The sequence below is a fragment of the Spermophilus citellus genome (assembly GCF_964194105.1).
Source record: "Spermophilus citellus genome assembly, chromosome: 10".
Taxonomy (NCBI): Eukaryota; Metazoa; Chordata; class Mammalia; order Rodentia; family Sciuridae; genus Spermophilus; species Spermophilus citellus.
Genome location: NC_138197.1, coordinates 76,297,863 through 76,317,761, shown reverse-complemented (window position 1 = coordinate 76,317,761; position 19,899 = coordinate 76,297,863). Strand labels below are relative to the sequence as shown.

The window sequence follows — 19,899 nt, the reverse complement described above, 5'->3', positions numbered from 1 at the left end:
TATTCACAGGTTTCCCAAGGCGGGGCTCTTCTACTTGCACCAGACAGGTGTAATGCAGCTCACTTGGCAGCTTTGGAAGGTTGCCTGTGGTATGAGTCATGCCCCTGTCAATCTCTAGGGCCTGTGTGTGGGTTGGGGTCACTCTAATGTGCCTAGGTAATGCATCACAGTCTGTGCAGCCTGTACCTTTTAGTCTCCATGGGAAGCACAGTGGGATGGGGGGTATAGCAGCAGCTCAGCAGAGCAATTCATTCACTGCACTGGGGGAAGAACACAGTTGGATTGGGTTTCAAATGGAGCTGCCTGGGTCGTGAGGAGTACTACGTGGACTGGGTTCCTGCCTCTGGTGTAGTGCAGTGGGGCACACACCCTGATGATGTCAGATTGTCACTGTTTGAAGATGGCATGACCTTATATATAAAGAAAGACCTCCAAACTGCCCCAAAACTAATTAGAACTAACAATTTCATTCAAGTTGCACACAAAATGAACATACAGAATAAATAGCATTTGAATACACCAATAGCAAATTATTTGATCAAGAAAGAAATTTTATTTATAATAGTTAAAAAATTGATGCTTATGAATAAATTTAAGCAAAGAGGTGCAAAATTCCTCTATATAATAAAAATTATAAAATTTTGATGAAAGAAATTGAAGAGGACACACATACAAAAATGAAAAGATATCCTATGTTTTGGGGTTAGAAGGATCAATATTGTTAGAATGTCTATAATGTGCCCAACCATCTACACTTTAATGAAATCTCTATCAAATGGCAACGACTTCTTCACAGAACCTGAAAGCAGAATTCTGAAATTTGTGTGGAACCACAGAAAACCCCAAATAGCCAAATCAATCAACCCCAAATAGCTATTCAAATAATAATGAAGCCAGAGTCATTCTGTTACCTAAGTTGAAAACACAGTGTAAAACTGTAGTAATCAAAATGGCATAGTGTTGGCATAGAAACAGGGACATAGACCAGTGGCGCAAAATAGCCAACTGATTTTTGATAAGATTCTAAGAACACATATTGGAGAAAAGACAGTTTTTCCCTAAATGGTGCTGGGAGAATTGGATATCAACATGCAGAATTCTGAAAGTAGACTCCTGACTCTCTCCAGTTACAGAAATCAAGTTAAAATGAATGCATGTCTTAACTATTAGACCTTAAACATTTTTTATGAACATAGTGATATCCTGCCTTGTGATTTTAAGCATTGACTTACATGGTGTGCTTACCACTCTCTCCCAGCATATTCATACATTTCTCTCTCCCACAGATATTCAGTGTACATGAGGCTAATGTTAGCCAAATTCTGATGATTCATTGCTGACTATTCTGATGTCTTTATCTGGAACATAGGCAAGAATTTCATTGTTCTGGCAATCTAGGCATGGAATTAGACACAGGAGGAGTAGAATATATGTGTCTTATTGCAGAAGGATTTCAAGTAGAATGGCCAACATTTTATAGTCCTAGTTATATTAAAGCAATTAATTTAATGTGTATTCTTCCCAGTACCCTACAAAATAGACACTGTTAATATCCATATTTTAGAGTTGATAAAGATAAGCTTTATAAAGTTCAAGAAAATAACCCTAGGTAATTCTGATAGATCATTGAGAGTCGAAGATTTGAACTAAAGCCTGTGTTTTAAACCACTGTGTGGCATTGCTTCTACTTTACCACACAGGTTTTTGGAGAAATTTGGATGTGGAGGAACTTAATAATGTAGGTGTGACTGTTTAAGAATATTCTGTATCAGTTAAATGTTACCTCAATGAATCTGGGATAAATTGAAAATCAAATTAAATACTAGACATTCATAATAGCAGAGACTTTCCATACAGGACCTTTTATTCAGCAATACTATACATGCTCCAATACTTTCTGTGGGTCTGACAATTTGTATTCATGATCAGTACAATCCAGCTTTTACGTTAAATGCTTGAGAAGCACCATGCTCATGTTATCATATATAAAGTATATCAATATACTGGGTTATGTTGCATTTGTCCTCAAAACAGTAAACAACATCCCACAACATGTTAGGATATCATTAAACTGCATAGACATGCTCAGATTAAAAAACAAATGTCCTTCCATTGAAATCAAGGTGGTACCAATACCTGTTAAAATTTAAGTTGTTACCTTGAATCCATTTGCTGAGTTTTCTTTAGTAGGGTAGTTTATTCCCAGCTATTTTCCAAGGCTCATAATTTGGAATATTCTAGATATAAAATTAAATCCATACCTTATATTATTTTCACTTCACAGAATAGATATCTGTGGTGTTTTATGTTAGCAACAAAGCAGTATATTTGAAGAAAATTAATGGAATGGAACAGATCACAAAATTTATGTTTTCTAATATCTAATCAATATAAACAAAAGGATGAAAATAAAACCATAATAGGATAAAGGGAGGCTGGATTTGATCAGTGTACAGTATATGCATGTATTTGAAATATGACACTGAATCCCATTAATGTTTACAATTAATGCATATAAATAAAAACATCACCAGAAACGTTCAAAGAGAGAGAAAATCTCTTGCTATTAACTTAAAATATGTCATCTAAGAAAATAAACAATAGACTCTGTCAAAGAGAGGCACAAATAGAGAGGTTTCTAACCTTCCTCTAGGAGCCTCTTTTAATCCTAACCTCTAGAATGTGGGTATGTAAGGTGACAAAATCTAGAGAGTTTTTTTTTTCTAATTTGAATGATGTGGACTAAATGTGTACTCTCTCCTTTCATTTTCCTCTTACAAAGAGATGGAGGTTGCAATGGCTACAACTGAAACCTAAATGATAAAGGGAAAGAAATGAAATTACACTTTAATGGAAGTTCCTCAGTCTCTGGGAATGAGGAACAAGGTCAGTGCCTCTCAATGCTGATGGCCACAGGAAGTTTATTTTTTCCCCTTTTTTGGGGGGGTGGTTACTGGGGATTGAACTCAGGGGCACTCAACCACTAAGCCACATCTCCACCCTATTTTGTATTTTATTTAGAGACAGGCTTAGTGCCATTGAGTTGCTTAGTGTCTAGCTTTTGCTGATGCTGGCTTTGAACTCGCAACCCTGTCTCAGCCTCCTGAGCTGCTGGGATTACAGGTGTGCGCCACTGCACCTGGCTCATAAGGCATTTCTTAACACTCCTCTGACTCATGACACTCAACTAACCCCACAGTTTGCAATTACATACTTTATGATCCGGCCTTCTTCATCACCCCACATTCTTCACCACTTCTCCTTAATAAGCAGTGTTTTGCTTCTTAAATTTGAAGTCATTTCTATAAAGAGCTAAGTCTTTCTGTTCTTTGCTGGATCATTCACCTGTCTCTAGTAGCACTTACTATGTCATTTCATTTCTTTTTTTGTAAATTTATCCAAAAATGTATAGTCTATATTCCTTACCTCTACTCTAGATTGTAGATTCCTTTAACATTAGAACACATGATTTCTGTATTTTTATCTTCAAGAGCCAGTTCAACCCTTGAAATTTAGTAGACTCTGAATATATATTTATGAAGTGCAAATACATTTTTCATTGAAGGGTGTTCATTTTTTTTCTTAAAACTTCACAATCTTTCTGACAGTGTCTTTGAAGACTTGCTTTACTTGTTGGTTTCTTAGTGTATAAATAAAGGGATTCAACATGGGGGTGACTGAAGTAATGAGCACAGCTATTCCTTTGTTGAAAGCACCTCTTTCTTTTATAGAGGGATTAATGTACATAAACATGCAGCTGCCATAAGACAGGGAGATGACAATCATGTGGGAAGAGCAAGTGGAAAAGGCCTTTGTCCTTTGCTGGGCAGAGGGGATCCTCAGAATGGTCCTGATGATGTATGTGTAAGAAACTGTCACCAGAACCAAAGTAATCACTAGAGTCACCACAGCCACAAGCATAACTATCCTTTCTAAGAGGCTTGTGTCTGAGCAGGCCAGCTCCAGAAGGGGCCCATAGTCACAGAAATAATGATTCAGAACATTGGAGGCACAGAAATCTACCTGACTCATCAAGGTGATTGGCGGTACAATAGCAAGGAGTCCACCCAGCAAGGAGCAGAGCACAAGTTGTGTGCAGACTCTGCTGCTCATAATGGTCAGGTAATGCAGGGGTTTGCAGATGGCCACATAGCGATCATAGGACATGGAAGCCAGGAGGTAAAACTCTGTTGCCCCAAGAAATATAGCAAAAAAATACTGAGTGAAGCAGCCTGCAAAGCTGATGGCCTTATTTCCTGTTGTCATGCTGGTCAGAAATCTGGGAATAAAAATGGATGTGAAGGAAATTTCTAAGAAGGAGAAATTCCGGAGGAAGAAATACATGGGGGTTTGGAGCTGAGAATTCAGTAAGGTGAGGATGATGATAGTTAGATTTCCTAGGACACTGAGCATGTAGGTGATAAACAGAAACATGAACATCACCACCTGAAGTTCAGGTTGACTCGTGAGGCCCAGTAGAATAAATTCAGTCAGCATGGTCCTGTTTTTCATAGTTGACGTCCAGCAGATCTAAGAGGGGAAAAGTGAGCAGTCTTGCTGAACTGTCTATGTTCTTCTCAAGTTGAAATACTTTGTCTTCATTGTCTGATGTTCTATCTTCTAAGTGATCTACTCTGCTGATAGTATTCTCAATTGAGTTTTTAAGTTGGTTTATTGCTTCCTGCATTTCTAGGATTCCTATTTGTTTGTTTTTTATTACTTCTAACTCCCTGTGAAATTGATCTTTTACTTCCTGGATTTGTTTCTGTAGTTCCTTGTCAATGTGATCTTTCATTGTCTGATTTTGTTGTCTCATGTCTTCCTTGAGAGTCCAGATCATCTGAAGCATGTATATCCTGAACTCGTTATCTGACATTCCATCTGTTGCAGCTATTACCTCTTCTAGAGTTGAGTTGACCTGCATTGCTTGTGGTCCTTTCTTTCCTTGTCTTTTCATGTTGCTTGCGTTTGTTTCTGCTTGGTGAAACTGTTGTGTTTTTGAAATTTTTCCCCCCGTTTATTTGTGTTGCTCTTGTATATTTGGGATATCTCTCTTGTAGGGCGGGTAGTGGCTGTGATCCTCCTCTAATCAGGGTGATCTATCCACTACGCTGGTTGGTCGTAGGTCTGCCCGCCCTGCGGGCATGGGTGGCTGCTCTACTCTGCCCCCACTCCAATTGCGGTGACGTTCCTACCACGTCCTCGGATCGTTGGTCCTTATCCGGATGTGATCAGCAGCTCTTCTCCACCCCTACTCCTATTGATGTGACGTGTCTACCATGCTGGTCGGCCTCCAAGCCTGTTCCGCCAGTGGGTCTCAGATCTGCCCACCCTGCGGGCCTGGGCGGCAGTTCTGCTCAACCCCCACTCCCAGTGGGGGTACCTAACTGCCTCTCCAACGGGTCTCTGGGCTCCTTCCGGACGCTGGCGGCGGCTCTGTTCAACCCCCACTCCAACCAGTGTGACGTGACTGCCTCGATGCTACTCGTCCACCACACTGGCAGGCTGCCGAGCCTGTCCTGCCAGTGGGACGCAGGACTGCCTACCTTGCAGGGTCAGATGGCAGCTCTTCACGGCCTCCACTCCAAGTGGGTTGACTTGGCTACCCTGCCGTCGGGTCTCTGGTCCTGTTCCAGGCGTGGGCGGCTATTCTCCTCGGCCCCAGCTGCAGTTGGGGTGTCGCGATACCACACCGGTGGGACCCTTAGCCTGCTCTGGGCACAGGAGGCAGCTCCACTCTGCCCCCCAGGCCCCCGCAGCACTCAGCAGCACCCAGACCAAGAAGCAGTCCCTGTAGGATCCCCAACCCTGAGCCAGAGCCGCTTCGGGAGCCAGGAGCCGGTCTCTCCGATCCCTGCCACGTTCTGCTAGGAGCAGGCTCCTCAGGGCAACCGCCGCGGGTTCCCCAATCCCAGGCCAAAGCCGCCCCGGGAGCCCAAGCCTGGCCGCACCAGACTCTCCCTGCTCGGTGCACGCTCCGCTGGGAGCAGAGTCTAAGACGCACTTCCCGCGGGCTCCCCAGCTCCGGGCCAAAACTGTTCCAGGAGACAGAGTCCCGCTGCCCCTCATCGCAAGTTTCACTTGTGGCTGGCCTCAGCTCGCGGTCCCCGCAGGCTCCGCGGCCCTGGGCTCAAGCAGCCACGAGAGCCAGAACCCAGCCTCTCCAATCCCTGCCACACTCTGCTCGGAGCAGGCTCCACAGAGGTACTCCAGCCTCAGGCCCAGGCAGCCCCGGGAGCCCGAGCCTGGCAGCTCCAACCTCTCCCAGCTCAGTGTACGCTCAGAGAGGGGCAGGGTCAAAGACGCAGTCGCCATGGGTTCCCTAGCCCCGGGCCAAAACTGTTCCGGGAGTTACAGCCACGCCGCCCCTCAGCGCACAATCCACTTGTAACTGGCCTCTGCCCGGAGTCCCCGAAGGATCTCCCGCCCTGGGCCAAAGCAACCCGGGGAACTAGAATCTGGCCGCTCAAAGCCCGGCGCCCGCCTTGCCAGGGGTGAGGCCTGAAGAGTATTCTCCTCAGAGTTTCCAGTCCCGAGCCTGAGCGATCTGTCTGCGCGACGCAGGCAAATACCAGCCTGGAATCACCTGTTCTGTAGTTGAATGAGCTGAGATCAGTAGAAAACAGGGATGATTGCATCAGCTCTCCATGATGGCGGCTGCTGTCCTCCTCCGTGTTCCGACCGGTGTCGGGAATCGAACTGGACCGATTCTCTCCTCTATTTCAAAGCTGGAACTCAGGACTCAGCGCGGCCAGTGTGCCACTGGCAGGAGCCTGCAGAATCCGCTTCGCTATAATCCCGCTCTGGTACCTCGCGGCTAATTAACTCGGGCGCGTCCCAGACTCCATCCATGGGGCGGTCAGCCGACCAGGTACTGCTTCCCTCCGTGCGGAGAAATCGCCCGCGACCAGGCACCTGCAGCCGAATCCCGCGCGCTGGAATTCTGTCCTCTAGATTCTGGAGCACCTGGCCTGCGATTATTGAAGAAACCATTCTGAATAAAGAAAACTTAAAAGAAGGCAAAATAAATTGGTTGGTTTAGGTTTTTGGATTATAAGAGAAAAATGTTCCAGGGAGAACATTAGCTTGATGAGTCTACCAAATTGGAAGAAGCCATGTTTGTCATTTTCATGAGCAGTGCTCACAGTTATTCAGATTTAAATGTAAGTAAGCCTCAGCAAACATCAATAGGCTCTCAGTTCTTTGAGAGAAATACAATCCGTTTTACTGTGTCTTTGAAAGCTGCTTTTACTTGTTTGTTTCGAAGTGTATAGATGAAAGGGTTAAGCAAAGGGGCAACTGAAGTAGTGAGGATGGTCACCACCTTGTTAATGGCCACTCCTTCCTTTGCTGACGGCTTGATGTAGATGAAGATGCAGCTGCCATAGGTGATGGAAACCACAATCCTGTGGGAGGAGCAGGTGGAAAAGGCCTTTTTCCTTTGTTGGACAGAAGGAAATTTTTGAATGGTCTTGATGATGTATGTGTAGGAGAGAGTGACACACACCAAGGTAATAATTAATGTCAGTATGGCAGAAGTCAAGACTATTTTCTCTATAAACACTGTGTCTGAGCAGGTTATCTGTAGAAGGGGAGACGCATCACAGCCAAAATGATCAATTTCATTTGATTCACAGAATTCCAACTGGAGGCCTAAGCCAATGGGTGGGAGGATGATCAGCAGGCCAGCAAACCAACACCCCAGGACGAGTGTAGCACAGACTCTGTTGCTCATGATGGTTGTGTAGTGCAGGGGCTTACAGATGGCCACATAGCGGTCATAGGACATGGCAGCCAGGAGAAAAAATTCTGTTGCTCCAAAGAGGACAACAAAAAATACCTGGGTGGCACAAGCATTGTAAGTAACAGTGTTGTCACCAGTTGTCATGGTGTACAGGAATCTGGGAATACAAACAGTTGTGAATGAGACTTCCAGGAAAGAGAAATTTCGGAGGAAAAAATACATGGGAGTTTTAAGATGAGAATCCAAAAGTGTGAGTGTGATAATGGTGAGGTTCCCAGCCACACTCAACATGTAAGTGAGAAACAAAAATATGAAAATTAGAACTTGTAGTTTTGGATCATCCGTCAATCCCAGCAGGATGAATGTTGTTATTGCTGTATGATTTCTCATCCCTGCCTTGTGCCAAGTCACAAGTGACTGGACCTGAAGAGATGTGTCAAAAGAAGCCAGCATTGAAGCCTGACTGGTTATATCCCAACCAGAGAGCTCAGTGCACTTAATATTCCTTTACCTGATAATCAGTTATCATATTGAACACACCCATACCATTGACATCTTACAAGAAGTTTTCTACAGAAAATTTCAAATATAGATCTTATGCTTGTAATTCTCTGATGACAAACCACATTAGTAAAAATGTCAAGTAAATACCAAACAAACATAAATCGTATGTGCAGAATGCAAGTTATTAACAATGTTGCCTGCAGGTGATACTCTATGTGTTCTTATTCTGGAAGAACTATGACAATTTTGGACATCTCTTCTCACATCTTCATATTTCTTTGCCTTCTCATGCCATACTGTAATATTCTATGTTCAAAATCAAGGAGGATCTGTTAATTAGGATTTTATTTTGATCATTTAAAGGTGTTGCAATGAATTTTAACATCAGCACATTCATCTTAGTGTTAATTTTTTCTTTGTGTTTAAATTATCTCTAAAAATGGTGAAAAATTTAGAGCACAAAAGTGCACCTTAACTTTTTTGTTCTTATGTTTTGTGAATGAAAAGTATTTCTTTTTATGAGTTCATTTTAGGATACACAGTATTAGTGAAACATTGTATTTGGGTTCATTTTAATATAATTATACAAGCATGGAATGTAATTTGAACTGATTCAGTCCTCACTACTTTCCCTTTCCCTTCTATTTATTTATAATTTTTACATTTATGTCTTCTGGATATACACGAAGGTACAATTGGTTTGGGCATATTCATAGATGTACATAGAAAAGTGTGTACATTCATTCTACCCTTCTTCCACTTTTCCCTCCCTCTTCTTTGATCCCTTTCCTCTACTCTACTGATCTCTATTCTATAGTGAAAAGAATTTCTAGCCAGTTTTGAGACTCTTAGGCATTGTGTTTCCTGAACCTTTTAAGTGGTATAAAGAACCCTTTTCTGGAACCTGAGCATGAACTTGATTGAGTCCTGCTGCGGTGTTGGTCAATGACAGAGCCCAGGTGTAGAGATCTGTGGTATTGCTTTCTTTGCAGCCTGGTCCACCCAGTCTTCTTCGTGCCACTCAGTTACCTGAGTCTGTCTGTGACCTCTTTTTTGAATGATTCCTGCTGTTTCATTCCAATCATTCTCCCTGCTAATTTACCAACTGTCTTCCTAATCTTGTTTATGTTCTCTGGGTTTTTGGTAATGTAACTAGCTCAGGCAACATCTAGGAACAGATGGACTCTAACAAACTCGTTTTTGTGAATAAATAATAACGTTCCCTGCCTTTCTTTCTGGTCTTTATCTCTGTCACTTTATTTCAGCACTTCCCAGAAGTTTCAGGCCTCCTTGTATACTAATTGATGTATTTTCAGGAACCACATTAGATATGGGCTCAGGGAATTCTTCTTCACTTTGTATCCAAACTTAACCCTCATTGCAGTTCCATATTTTAAGCAGCTGTTTTCACATATGCAACTTGTAAAAGAGAATATTATAAATTTATTTTCAGCGGTTTATATGCATTTAATAACTTAAAAATATAAAATGTTATTCTAAAATATGACATTATAAAGTATGTCTGTTAGAAGCGGGATTGTTAAATTTTCAATTTTAGATATAGCTCATAATTTATAGAAAAAGTCCTACAAACTTTTGAATAAAATAGGAAGAAAGTAAGTTTTTAATTGTTTAAACAACTGCACTATTTGCACCCAGTATTTATGGTTTCTTGGGAATCAAAGACAAGGTTCTTTTCTCTTATTTATTACTGTCCAAGAAAACAATCAACATTCTTTCATTCAAATAAACATTCAATAATTACTTATGATGTATAGAGCCTTATATCAGATACTCACCTATAGGTTCACCTATGAAAAAGTTGCTTCCTAAAGAAGATTTGAGGTCACCAGTAGAAGATACTGTTTCATATTAACACATTTTCATTGACATGGTAACACAAGGTAACAGCAGAACTGTAATTTTGTGTTTGAAACAGTAACCTATTTCATGCTTCTACCTTGACAATTATTCTTAGTTATACAAGTAACTATTCATAATTTCCTATATCAATTCAGATCCACCAGGCTCTGTACAAAATTTGGCAGTCCAAGGTGTCAGTGAGTTTAAGCCATTAACATTTAGGGTTACTATTGAGATATGGTTTGTTCTTCCAGCCATATTTGTTTATTAATGTTACTAAACCTGATTTGTTTTCCTCTTTGATTACTTTCCCCCCTTTACTGTCCTACCTCCCACTGTTGGTTTTCATTGTTATTTTCCATTTCTTCTTCCTGTAATGTTTTGCCAAGGATTTTTTGAAGAGATGGTTTTCTAGCTGCAAATTCTTTTAACTTTTGTTTATCATGGAAGGTTTTAATTTCATCTTCCATCCTGAAGCTTAATTTCGCCGGATACACGATTCTTGGTTGGAATCCATTTTCTTTCAGTGTTTGAAATATGTTATTCCAGGATCTTCTAGCTTTCAGAGTCTGTGTTGAGAGATCAGCTGTTATCCTGATTGGTTTACCCCTAAATGTAATCTGCTTCCTTTCTCTTGTAGCTTTTAAAATTCTCTCCTTATTCTGTATGTTGGGCATCTTCATTATAATGTGTCTAGGTGTGGATCTCTTATGATTTTGCACATTCAGCATCCTGTAGGCTTCTAGGATTTGAGATTCTGTCTCATTCTTCAAGTGTGGGAAGTTTTCTCGTATTATTTCATTGAATAGACTGTTTATTCCTTTGGTTTGGATCTCTGTGCCTTCCTGTATCCCAATGACTCTTAAGTTTGGTCTTTTAATGTTATCCCATATTTCTTGGATGTTCTGCTCATGGTTTCTTAGCAGTCTTGCTGAGCTGTCTATGTTCTTTTCACGTTGAAATACTTTGTCTTCATTGTCTGATGTTCTATCTTCTAAGTCATCTACTCTGCTGATAGTATTCTCAATTGAGTTTTTAAGTTGGTTTATTGCTTCTTGCATTTCTAGGATTTCTATTTGTTTGTTTTTTATTACCTCTATCTCACTGTGTAATTGATCTTTTACTTCCTGGATTTGTTTCTGTAGTTCCTTGTCAAAGTGATCTTTCATTATCTGATTTTGCTGTCTCAGGTCTTCCTTCAGACTCCAGATCATCCGAAGCATGTATATCCTGAACTCTTTATCTGACATTCCATCTGTTGCAGCTATTACCTCTTCTAAAGTTGAGTTGACCTGCATTGCTTGTGGTTTTTTCTTTCCTTGTCTTTTCATACTGCTCGCGTTTCTTTCTGCTTGGTGAAACTGTTGTGTTTTTGAAATTTTCCCCCTATTTATTTATATTGCTCTTGTATAGTTGGAAAATCTCCCTTGCAGGGCGGGTAGTGGCTGTGCTCCTCCTCTAATTAGGGTGATCTGTCTACCACTCTGCTCGATCGCAGGTCTGCCCACCCTGCGGGTGCGGGTGGTGGCTCTGCTCTGCCCCCACTCCAATTGTGGTGACGTGTGACGCGTCTACCACCCTGGCAGGCCTCTATGCCTGTTCCGCTGGTGGGTCGCAGGTCTGCCTACCTTGTGGGCTCAGGCGACAGTTCTGCTCGGCCCCCACTCCAAATGGGGCTACCTGACTGCCTCTCCAAAGGGTCGCTGGGCCTTTTCCGGACACGGGCGGTGGCTCTGCTCCACCCCCACTCCAACCAGTGTGACGTGACTGCCTCGGTGCTACGTGTCTACCACGCTGGCAGGCTACTGGGCCTGTCCTGCCAGTGGGTCACAGGTATGCCTACCTTGCAGGCTGAGATGGCGGTTCTACACAGCCCCTACTCCAAATGGGGTGACTTGGCTACCGTGCCGTCGGGTCGCTGGTCCTGTTCCAGGCGTAGGCGGCTACTGTCTTCAGCCCCAGCTGCAGTTGGGGTGTTGTGATACCATGCCGGCGGGTCACTTGGCCTGTTCTGGGTGCAGGCAGCAGCTCCCCTCTGCCCCCTGGCCCCCACTGCACCCAGCAGGACCCGGACCGAGAAGCAGTTACCGCGGGGTCCTCAACCCTGGGCCAAAGCAGCTCCGGGAGCCAGAGCCCCGCCGCTGCAAGCTCTCCAAGTTCGGTGCACGCTCTGATGAGAGCAGGCTCAAAGACGCAGTCCCCATGTGTTCCCCAGCCCTGGGCCAAAACTGTTCCGGGGGTCAGAACCCAGCTGCTTCTAGCTCGATGCACGCTCCACTAGGAGCTGGCTTCAATACGCAGTCTCCCCAGGTTCCCCAGCCCTGGGCCAAAGCAGCGGCGGGAACCAGAACCCGGCTGCTCAGAGCTCGGTGCACGCTTTGCTACGAGCGAGCCCCAAGGAGTATTCTCCACAGGTTCTCTAGCCCTGAGCCTGAGCGATCTGTCTGCGTGATGCAGGCAAATGCCAGCCTGAAATCACCTGTTCCGTAGCTGAATGAGCTGAGATCAGTAGAAAACAGGGATGATTCCATCAGCTCTCCAAGATGGCGGCCGCTGTCCTCCTCTGTGGTCCGACCGGTGTCGAGAAACAAACTGGACCGCTTCTCTCCTCTGTCTCAAAGCCAGAACTCAGCACTAAGCACAGCCATTACGCCGCTGGCAGGAGCCCCCAGAATCCGCAACGCTGCACCCCCGCTCCGGCACCTCGCCGCTTCCCAGCGCGCGTTGCAGACTCCAGCCGCGGGGTTATCCGTCGATCAGGCAATGCGACCCTCCGTGAGGAGAAATTGCCGGCGTCCGAGCCCCCGCAGCCAAACCTCACGCGATGGAAATCCCTCTACTAGATTCTGGAGCACCTAAATTTCGCTGGAATTTTCCAACAAGATAGCCTTCAGCTGTTTCACCTCTTCTTTCTCCCGCACAGTGACGCGGCGCACAGGGGTGATGCACTCCCTTCGCCGCCATCTTCAATCCAAAAAAATTGATTTATATTTCTTAATTGCTAATGATGTTGAATATATTTTGATCTATTTCTATTTTTTATCTTGAGAAGGGTTTAATTCATTTGTTCATTTATTAATTGGGTTATTTAAATTTTTGGCATGAATTTTTTGGAGTTCTTTATATATTCTAGATATTAATCCTCTGTCACAGAGTAGTGAGCAAAGATTTTCTTTGAATCTGTAGGTTCTCTCTTCACATTCCTAATTCTTTCTTTTGATGTGCAGAAGCTTTTTAATTTGATGCCATCTTTGGGAAAAATATTATTTGGTTCTATCTATTATGTATCTATCATTGATCTGTCATCTTTCTATCAACTATTTCTCACTTTTCTATTAATTGTCTATTGCATGCAAACATAGCAGCAAGGGGTCACCTGTCAGTATCCACAGGTTGCCCAAGGGTTGGGCTGTTCTACTTGCACAAGATAGGTGTAATGTAGCTCATTGGCAGCTTGGGAAGGTTGCCTGTGGTATGTGTCATGCCCCTGCCAGTCTCTAGGGCCTGTGTGTGGGTTGGGGTCACTCTAATGTGCCTAGGTAATGTATCACAGTCTGTGCAGCCTGTATCTTTCAATCTCCATGGGAAGCACAGTGGGGGGGCATAGCAGCAGCTCAGCAGAGCAACTCATTCACTGCACTGGGGGAAGAACACAGTTGGATTGGGTCTCAAATGGAGCAGCCTGGGTTGGGGGGAGTACTACGTGGACTGGATTCTGCCTCTGATGTAGTGCAGTGGGGCACACACCCTCATGATGTCAGACTGTCACTTTTGAAGATGACATGACCTTATATATAAAGAAAGACCTCCAAACTCCAACAAAAACTAACTAGAACTAACAAATTCATTCAAGTTGAACACAAAATGAACATACAGAATAAATAGCATTTGAATACACCAATAGGAAATTACTTGAAACAGAAATCAAGAAAGAAATTTCATGTATAATAGTTAAAAAATCGATGCTTATGAATAAATTTAAGCAAAGAGGTGCAAGATCTCTCTGTATAATAAAAACTATAAAATTTAGATGAAAGAAATTGAAGAGGACACACATACAAAAATGGAAAGATATCCTTTTTTTTGGGTTTGAAGAATCAATATTGTTAGCAGGTCTATAATAGCCCAAACCATCTACATGTTTAATGAAATCTCTATCAAAATGCCAACGGCTTCTTCACCAAACCTGAAAGCACAATTCTTAAATTGGTATGGAACCACAGAAAACCCCAAATAGCCAAATCAATCAACCCCAAATAACCATTCAAAAAATAATGAAGCAGGAGTCATCCTGTTACCTAAGTTCAAAACACAGTGTACAACTGTAGTAATCAAAATGGCATAGTGTTGGAATAGAAACAGGGACATAGACCAGTGAAGCAAAATAGCCTAGAAGAAAACAGAAATATATACATCTAAGCCAACGATTTTAGACAAAATAAGACAGTTTTGTCTCTAAATGGTGCTCGGAGAAATGGATATCAACATGCAGAAGACTGAAAGTAGACTCCTGACTCTCTCCAGTTACAGAAATGAGTTAAAATAAATGTATATATTAACTATTAGACCTTAAACATTTTTATGAAGATAGTGATGTCCTGCCCTGTGATTTTAAGGTTTGACTTACATGGTGTGCCTACCACTCTCTCCCAGCATATTTACACATTTCTTCTCTCCCACAGATATTCAGTGTACATGAGGCTAATGTTAACCAAATTTTGACGATTCATTGCTGACTATTCTGATGTCTTTATCTGGAACATAGGCAAGGGCTTCACTGCTCTGGTGGAATTAGGCATAGGAGGAGCGGAATATATGTGTCTTGTTGTAGAAGGATTTCAAATAGAATGGCCCATGTTTTACAGTTCTAGTTATAGTAAAGCAACCAATTTAATATCTATTCATCCCAGTACTGTATAAAATAGATGTTGTTAATATCCATATATTAGTGTTGAGAAAGATAAGCTTTATAAACATCAAGTAAATAACCCTAGGTAATTCTGACAGATTGTCGAGAGTCTGAGATTTGAACTAAAAGCCTGTGTTTTAAACCACTGTGTGGCATTGCTTCTACTTTACCTCACAGGTTTTGGAAGAAATTTGGATGTGGAGGAACTTAATAATGTAGGTGTGACTGTTTAAGGATATTCTGTATCAGTTAAATGGTACCTCAATGAATCTGGAATAAATTGAAAATCAAATAAAATACTAGATATTCAAAATGGCAGAGGCTTACCATACAAGGCCTTTTATTCAGAAATACTATACATGCTGCAATACTTTCTGTGGGTCTGACAATTTGTATTCATGATCAGTATAATCCAGCTTTTACCTTCAATGCATGGGAAGCACCATGTTCATATTAACACATATAAAGTATATCAATATACTGGGTTATGTTGCATTTATACTCAACACAATAAACAGCATCCCACTACATGTTAGGATATCATTAAACCACATAAATATGCTCAGATTAAAAAACAAATGTCCTTCCATTGAAATCAAGGCCGTACTAACACCTGTTAAAATGTAGTTGTTTCCTTGAATCCATTTGCCGAATTTTCTTTAGTAGGATAATTTATTCCTAGCAATTTCCCAAGATTCATCATTTGGAATATTCTAGATATAAAACTAAATCCATACCTTATATTATTTTCACTTCATAGAGTAGATATCCATGGTGGTTTATGTTAGCAACAAAAGCGGTGTATTTGAGGAAAAGCAATGGAATGGTACACAAAATTTGTGTTTTCTAATATCAAATTAATATAAACAAAAGAATGAAAATAAAATCATAATAGGATAAAGGATTTGATCCATGTACAGTGTATGCATTTATTTGAAATATGACACTGAACCCCATTAATGTTTACAATGAATATATATAAATAAAAAAATCACCAGAAACTATCAAAGAGAGAGAAAATCTCTTGCTTTTAACTTAAAAATATGTCATCTAAGAAAATAAGCAATAGATTCTGTCAAGGATAGGCACAAACAGAGAGGCTTCCATCCTTCCTCTAGGAGTCTTTTTTAACCTTGACGTTTAGAAAGTGGGTATGTAAGGTGACAAAATCTACAGATTTTTTTTTCTAATTTGAATAATGTGGACTATATGTATACCCTTTCCTTTCATTTTCCTCTTACAAAGGGATGGAGTTTGCAATGGCTACAAGTGAAACCTAAATGATACAGGAGAGAAATGAAATTATACTTTAATGGAAGCACAGTCTCTGGGACTGAGCAACAAGGTCAGTGCTTCTCCCCTTGAAACAATGCTGATGTCCACAGGATATTTCTTTTTTCTTTTCTTTTTTCTTTTTATTTTTTGTTTGGGGTGGTACCCAGGATTGAACTCAGCAGCACTCAGCCATTTAGCCACATCTGCAGCCCTATTTTTTATTTTATTTAGAAACAGGGTCTCATTGAGTTGCTTAGCGCCTGGCTGTTGCTGAGGCTGGCTTTGAACTCCTAATCCTCAGCCTCCTGAGCCACTGGGATTACAGGCATTTGCCATTGCACCTGACTCACAAGGCATTTCTTACCACTCCTCTGACTCATGACACTCAACTAACCCCACAGTTTGCAATTAAACACTGTAGCTCTGGCCTTCTTCATCATCCCAGATTCTTCACCACTTCCACTTTTTAAGCAGTGTTTTGCTTCTTAAATTTGAAGTCATTTCTGTAGAGAAGAGTTAAGTCTTCCTGTTCTTTGCTGGATCATTCACCTTTCTCTAGTAACACTTACTATGTCATTTCATTTCTTATTTGTAAATTTATCCAAAAATGTATAGTCTATATATCTTATCCCTAGTCTAGATAAGTAGATTTCTTTAACAATAGAACATATGATTTCTGTATTTTTATCTTCAAGAGCCAGTTCCACCCTTGAAATTTTTAGACTAAACCACAATCATGTGGGAGGAGATGGTGGAAAAGGCCTTTTTCCTTTATTCATATTTATGAAGTGCAAATACATTTTTCAATGAAGGGTGTTCTTTTTTTTCTTTAAAACTTCACAATGTTTCTGACAGTGTCTTTGAAGACTTGCTTTACTTGTTGATTTCTTAGTGTATAAATGAAGAGATTCAACACAGGGTTGACTGAAGTAATGAGCACAGCTATTCCTTTGTTGAAAGTAAAATACCTTCTTCTTTTATAGGGGATTAATGCACATAAACATGCAGCTGCCATAAGACATGGAGATGACAATCATGTGGGAAGAGCAAGTGGAAAAGGCCTTTGTCCTTTGCTGGGCAGAAGGGATCTTCAGAATGGTCCTGATGATGTATGTGTAAGAAACTGTTACCAGAACCAAAGTAATCACTAGAGTCACCACAGCCATGAGCATGATCATCCTAAGAGGCTTGTGTCTGAGCAGGCCAGCTCTAGGAGGGGCCCAGTATTCTGCACATAAATTCTGCTTGCTAAAATCGCAATGTAAATGAAGTTATTCACTCAGTATATATATATATATATATATATATATATATATATATATCACATAGATATATGCTTACATTAATGATCAGAAGAGTAACTAGATAACACATGGTTGTGTTTTGTTGGTGTCTTAGAAAGGCAAAAAGAAGAATGCCCTTTGGCAGTACTCTGATTTTTTTCTCAATCTTTTTGATGTATATAGGAAGATTATACCCATACTATGGCCATAATATAAACAATTTATATGTCTGAATAATTTGATGTTTGATAAACATAGACAATAGTTCCATATGTACTATAAAAGCACAAAAGTTTATTTTCATAATTATAAAGCACAAAACAACAAAAGACTGTTAATCAGTTAATTGAATTCAAATTATAAGAATGACTAGTCCTTGTTTTCCTTCTCTGCACTCTTCTCTAGACCCAGTTTTCCAAACCTTGATTTTATCTTTGACATCTTAGAATATCCTTTCCAAATAATGAACTTTTTTGTGATAACTTGATCAATTTTCTTAAACTCTAACATTCTTGAGTCAAGAGTTGATGTAAATCTGAATAGTTGGAGAACTTACTCAACCAAAATATAGTCATAATGCTTCTAAATCCAGGGCTTGTTCTCTGTGAGTTTATGTCTCACACAAATGAGAAGTGGTATCTGGATATTTCCATTCCACATCACAAGAAGGGCATATGGCCAGAGATGCAACTTCTGCTTTGCATTTCTTTTTAATGACATTGTGTCTTTGACTAATATCTGGGGCCTGCGATTATTGAAGAAACCATTCTGAATAAAGGAAACTTAAAAGAAGGCAAAATAAATTGTTTGATTTTGGTTTTTGTATTATAAGAGAAAAATGTTCCAGGGTGAACATTAGCTTGATGAGTCTACCAAATTGGAAGAAGCCATGTTTGTCATTTTTATGAACAGTGCTCACATTTATTCAGATTTAAATGTAAATAAGCCTCAAAAAAAATCAATAGGCTCTCAGTTCTTTGAGAGAAATACAATCCGTTTTACTGTGTCTTTGAAAGCTGCCTTTACTTGTTTGTTTTGAAGTGTATAGATGAAAGGGTTAAGCAAAGGGGCAACTGAAGTAGTGAGGATGGACACCACCTTGTTAATGGCCACTCCTTCCTTTGCTGAAGGCTTGACATAGATGGAGATGCAGCTGCCATAGGTGATGGAAACCACAATCATGTGGGAGGAGCAGGTGGAAAAGGCCTTTTTCCTTTGTTGGGCAGAAGGAAATTTTAGAATGGTCTTGATGATGTATGTGTAGGAGAGAAAGACACACACCAAGGTAATAATTAGTGTCAGTATGGCAGAAGTCAAGACAGCAGAGGACGAGTGTAGCACAGACTCTGTTGCTCATGATGGTTGTGTAGTGCAGGGGCTTACAGATGGCCACATAGTGGTCATAGGACATGGCAGCCAGGAGTAAAAATTCTGTTTCTCCAAAGAGGACAACAAAAAATAATTAGGTGGCACAAGCATTGTAGGTAACAGTGTTGTCACCAGTTGTCATGGTGTACAGGAATCTGGGAATACAAACAGTTGTGAATGAGACTTCCAGGAAAGAGAAATTTCAGAGGAAAAAATACATGGGAGTTTTAAGATGAGAATCCAAAAGTGTGAGTGTGATAATGGTGAGGTTCCCAGCCACACTCAACATGTAAGTGAGAAACAAAAATATGAAAATTAGAACTTGTAGTTTTGGATCATCCGTCAATCCCAGCAGGATGAATGTTGTTATTGCTGTATGATTTCTCATCTCTGCCTTGTGCCAATTCACAAGCGACTGGACCTGAAGAGACGTGTCAAAAGAAGCCAGCATTGAAGCCTGACTGGTGATATCCCAGCCAGACAGCTCAGTGCAGTTAATATTCCTTTATCTGATAATCAGTTATCATATGGAACACACCCATATCATTGACATATTACAAGAAAGTTTCCACAGGAAATTTGAATATAGATCTTATGCTTGTAATTCTATGATGACAAACCACATTATTAAAAATGTCAAGTAAATACCAAACAAAACATAAATCGTATGTGCAGAATGCAGTTTATTAACAATATTGCCTGCAGGTGATACTCTATGTGTTCATATTCTTGAAAAACTATGACAATTTTAGACTTCTCTTCTCCCATCTTTATATTTCTTTGCCTTCCCCTGCCATACTGTAACATTCTATTTTGCAAATCAAGGAGGATCTGTTAATTAGGATTTTATGTTGATCATTTAATGTTGTTCCAATGACTTTTAACAGCAGCACATTCATTTTAGTGTTGATTTTTTCTTTGTGCTTAAATTATCTCTAAAAAGGGTGATAAGT

The 19,899-nt window shown here is 40.9% G+C and overlaps 2 protein-coding genes and 1 pseudogene across 3 annotated transcripts; all 3 read right to left on the bottom strand.

Moving 5' to 3' along the window:
• Positions 1-3,582: 3,582 nt before the first annotated feature.
• On the bottom strand, positions 3,583-4,512 carry LOC308658268 (olfactory receptor 6C4-like; the record flags this gene model as incomplete). Its single annotated transcript, XM_081310843.1, has 1 exon — positions 3,583-4,512. One exon carries the CDS (start codon positions 4,510-4,512, stop codon positions 3,583-3,585), a length of 930 nt encoding a protein of 309 aa, XP_081166969.1.
• A 2,683-nt stretch (positions 4,513-7,195) lies between these two features.
• On the bottom strand, positions 7,196-8,140 carry LOC308658879 (olfactory receptor 6C2-like; the record flags this gene model as incomplete). Its single annotated transcript, XM_081311789.1, has 1 exon — positions 7,196-8,140. Exon 1 carries the CDS (start codon positions 8,132-8,134, stop codon positions 7,196-7,198), a length of 939 nt encoding a protein of 312 aa, XP_081167915.1. The 5' UTR covers positions 8,135-8,140.
• Positions 8,141-18,547: 10,407 nt separating this feature from the next.
• On the bottom strand, positions 18,548-19,334 carry LOC308658873 (olfactory receptor 6C2-like; annotated as a pseudogene). Its single transcript has one exon. The product of its transcript is annotated as an olfactory receptor 6C2-like (transcript).
• Between the last annotated feature and the right edge of the window lie 565 nt (positions 19,335-19,899).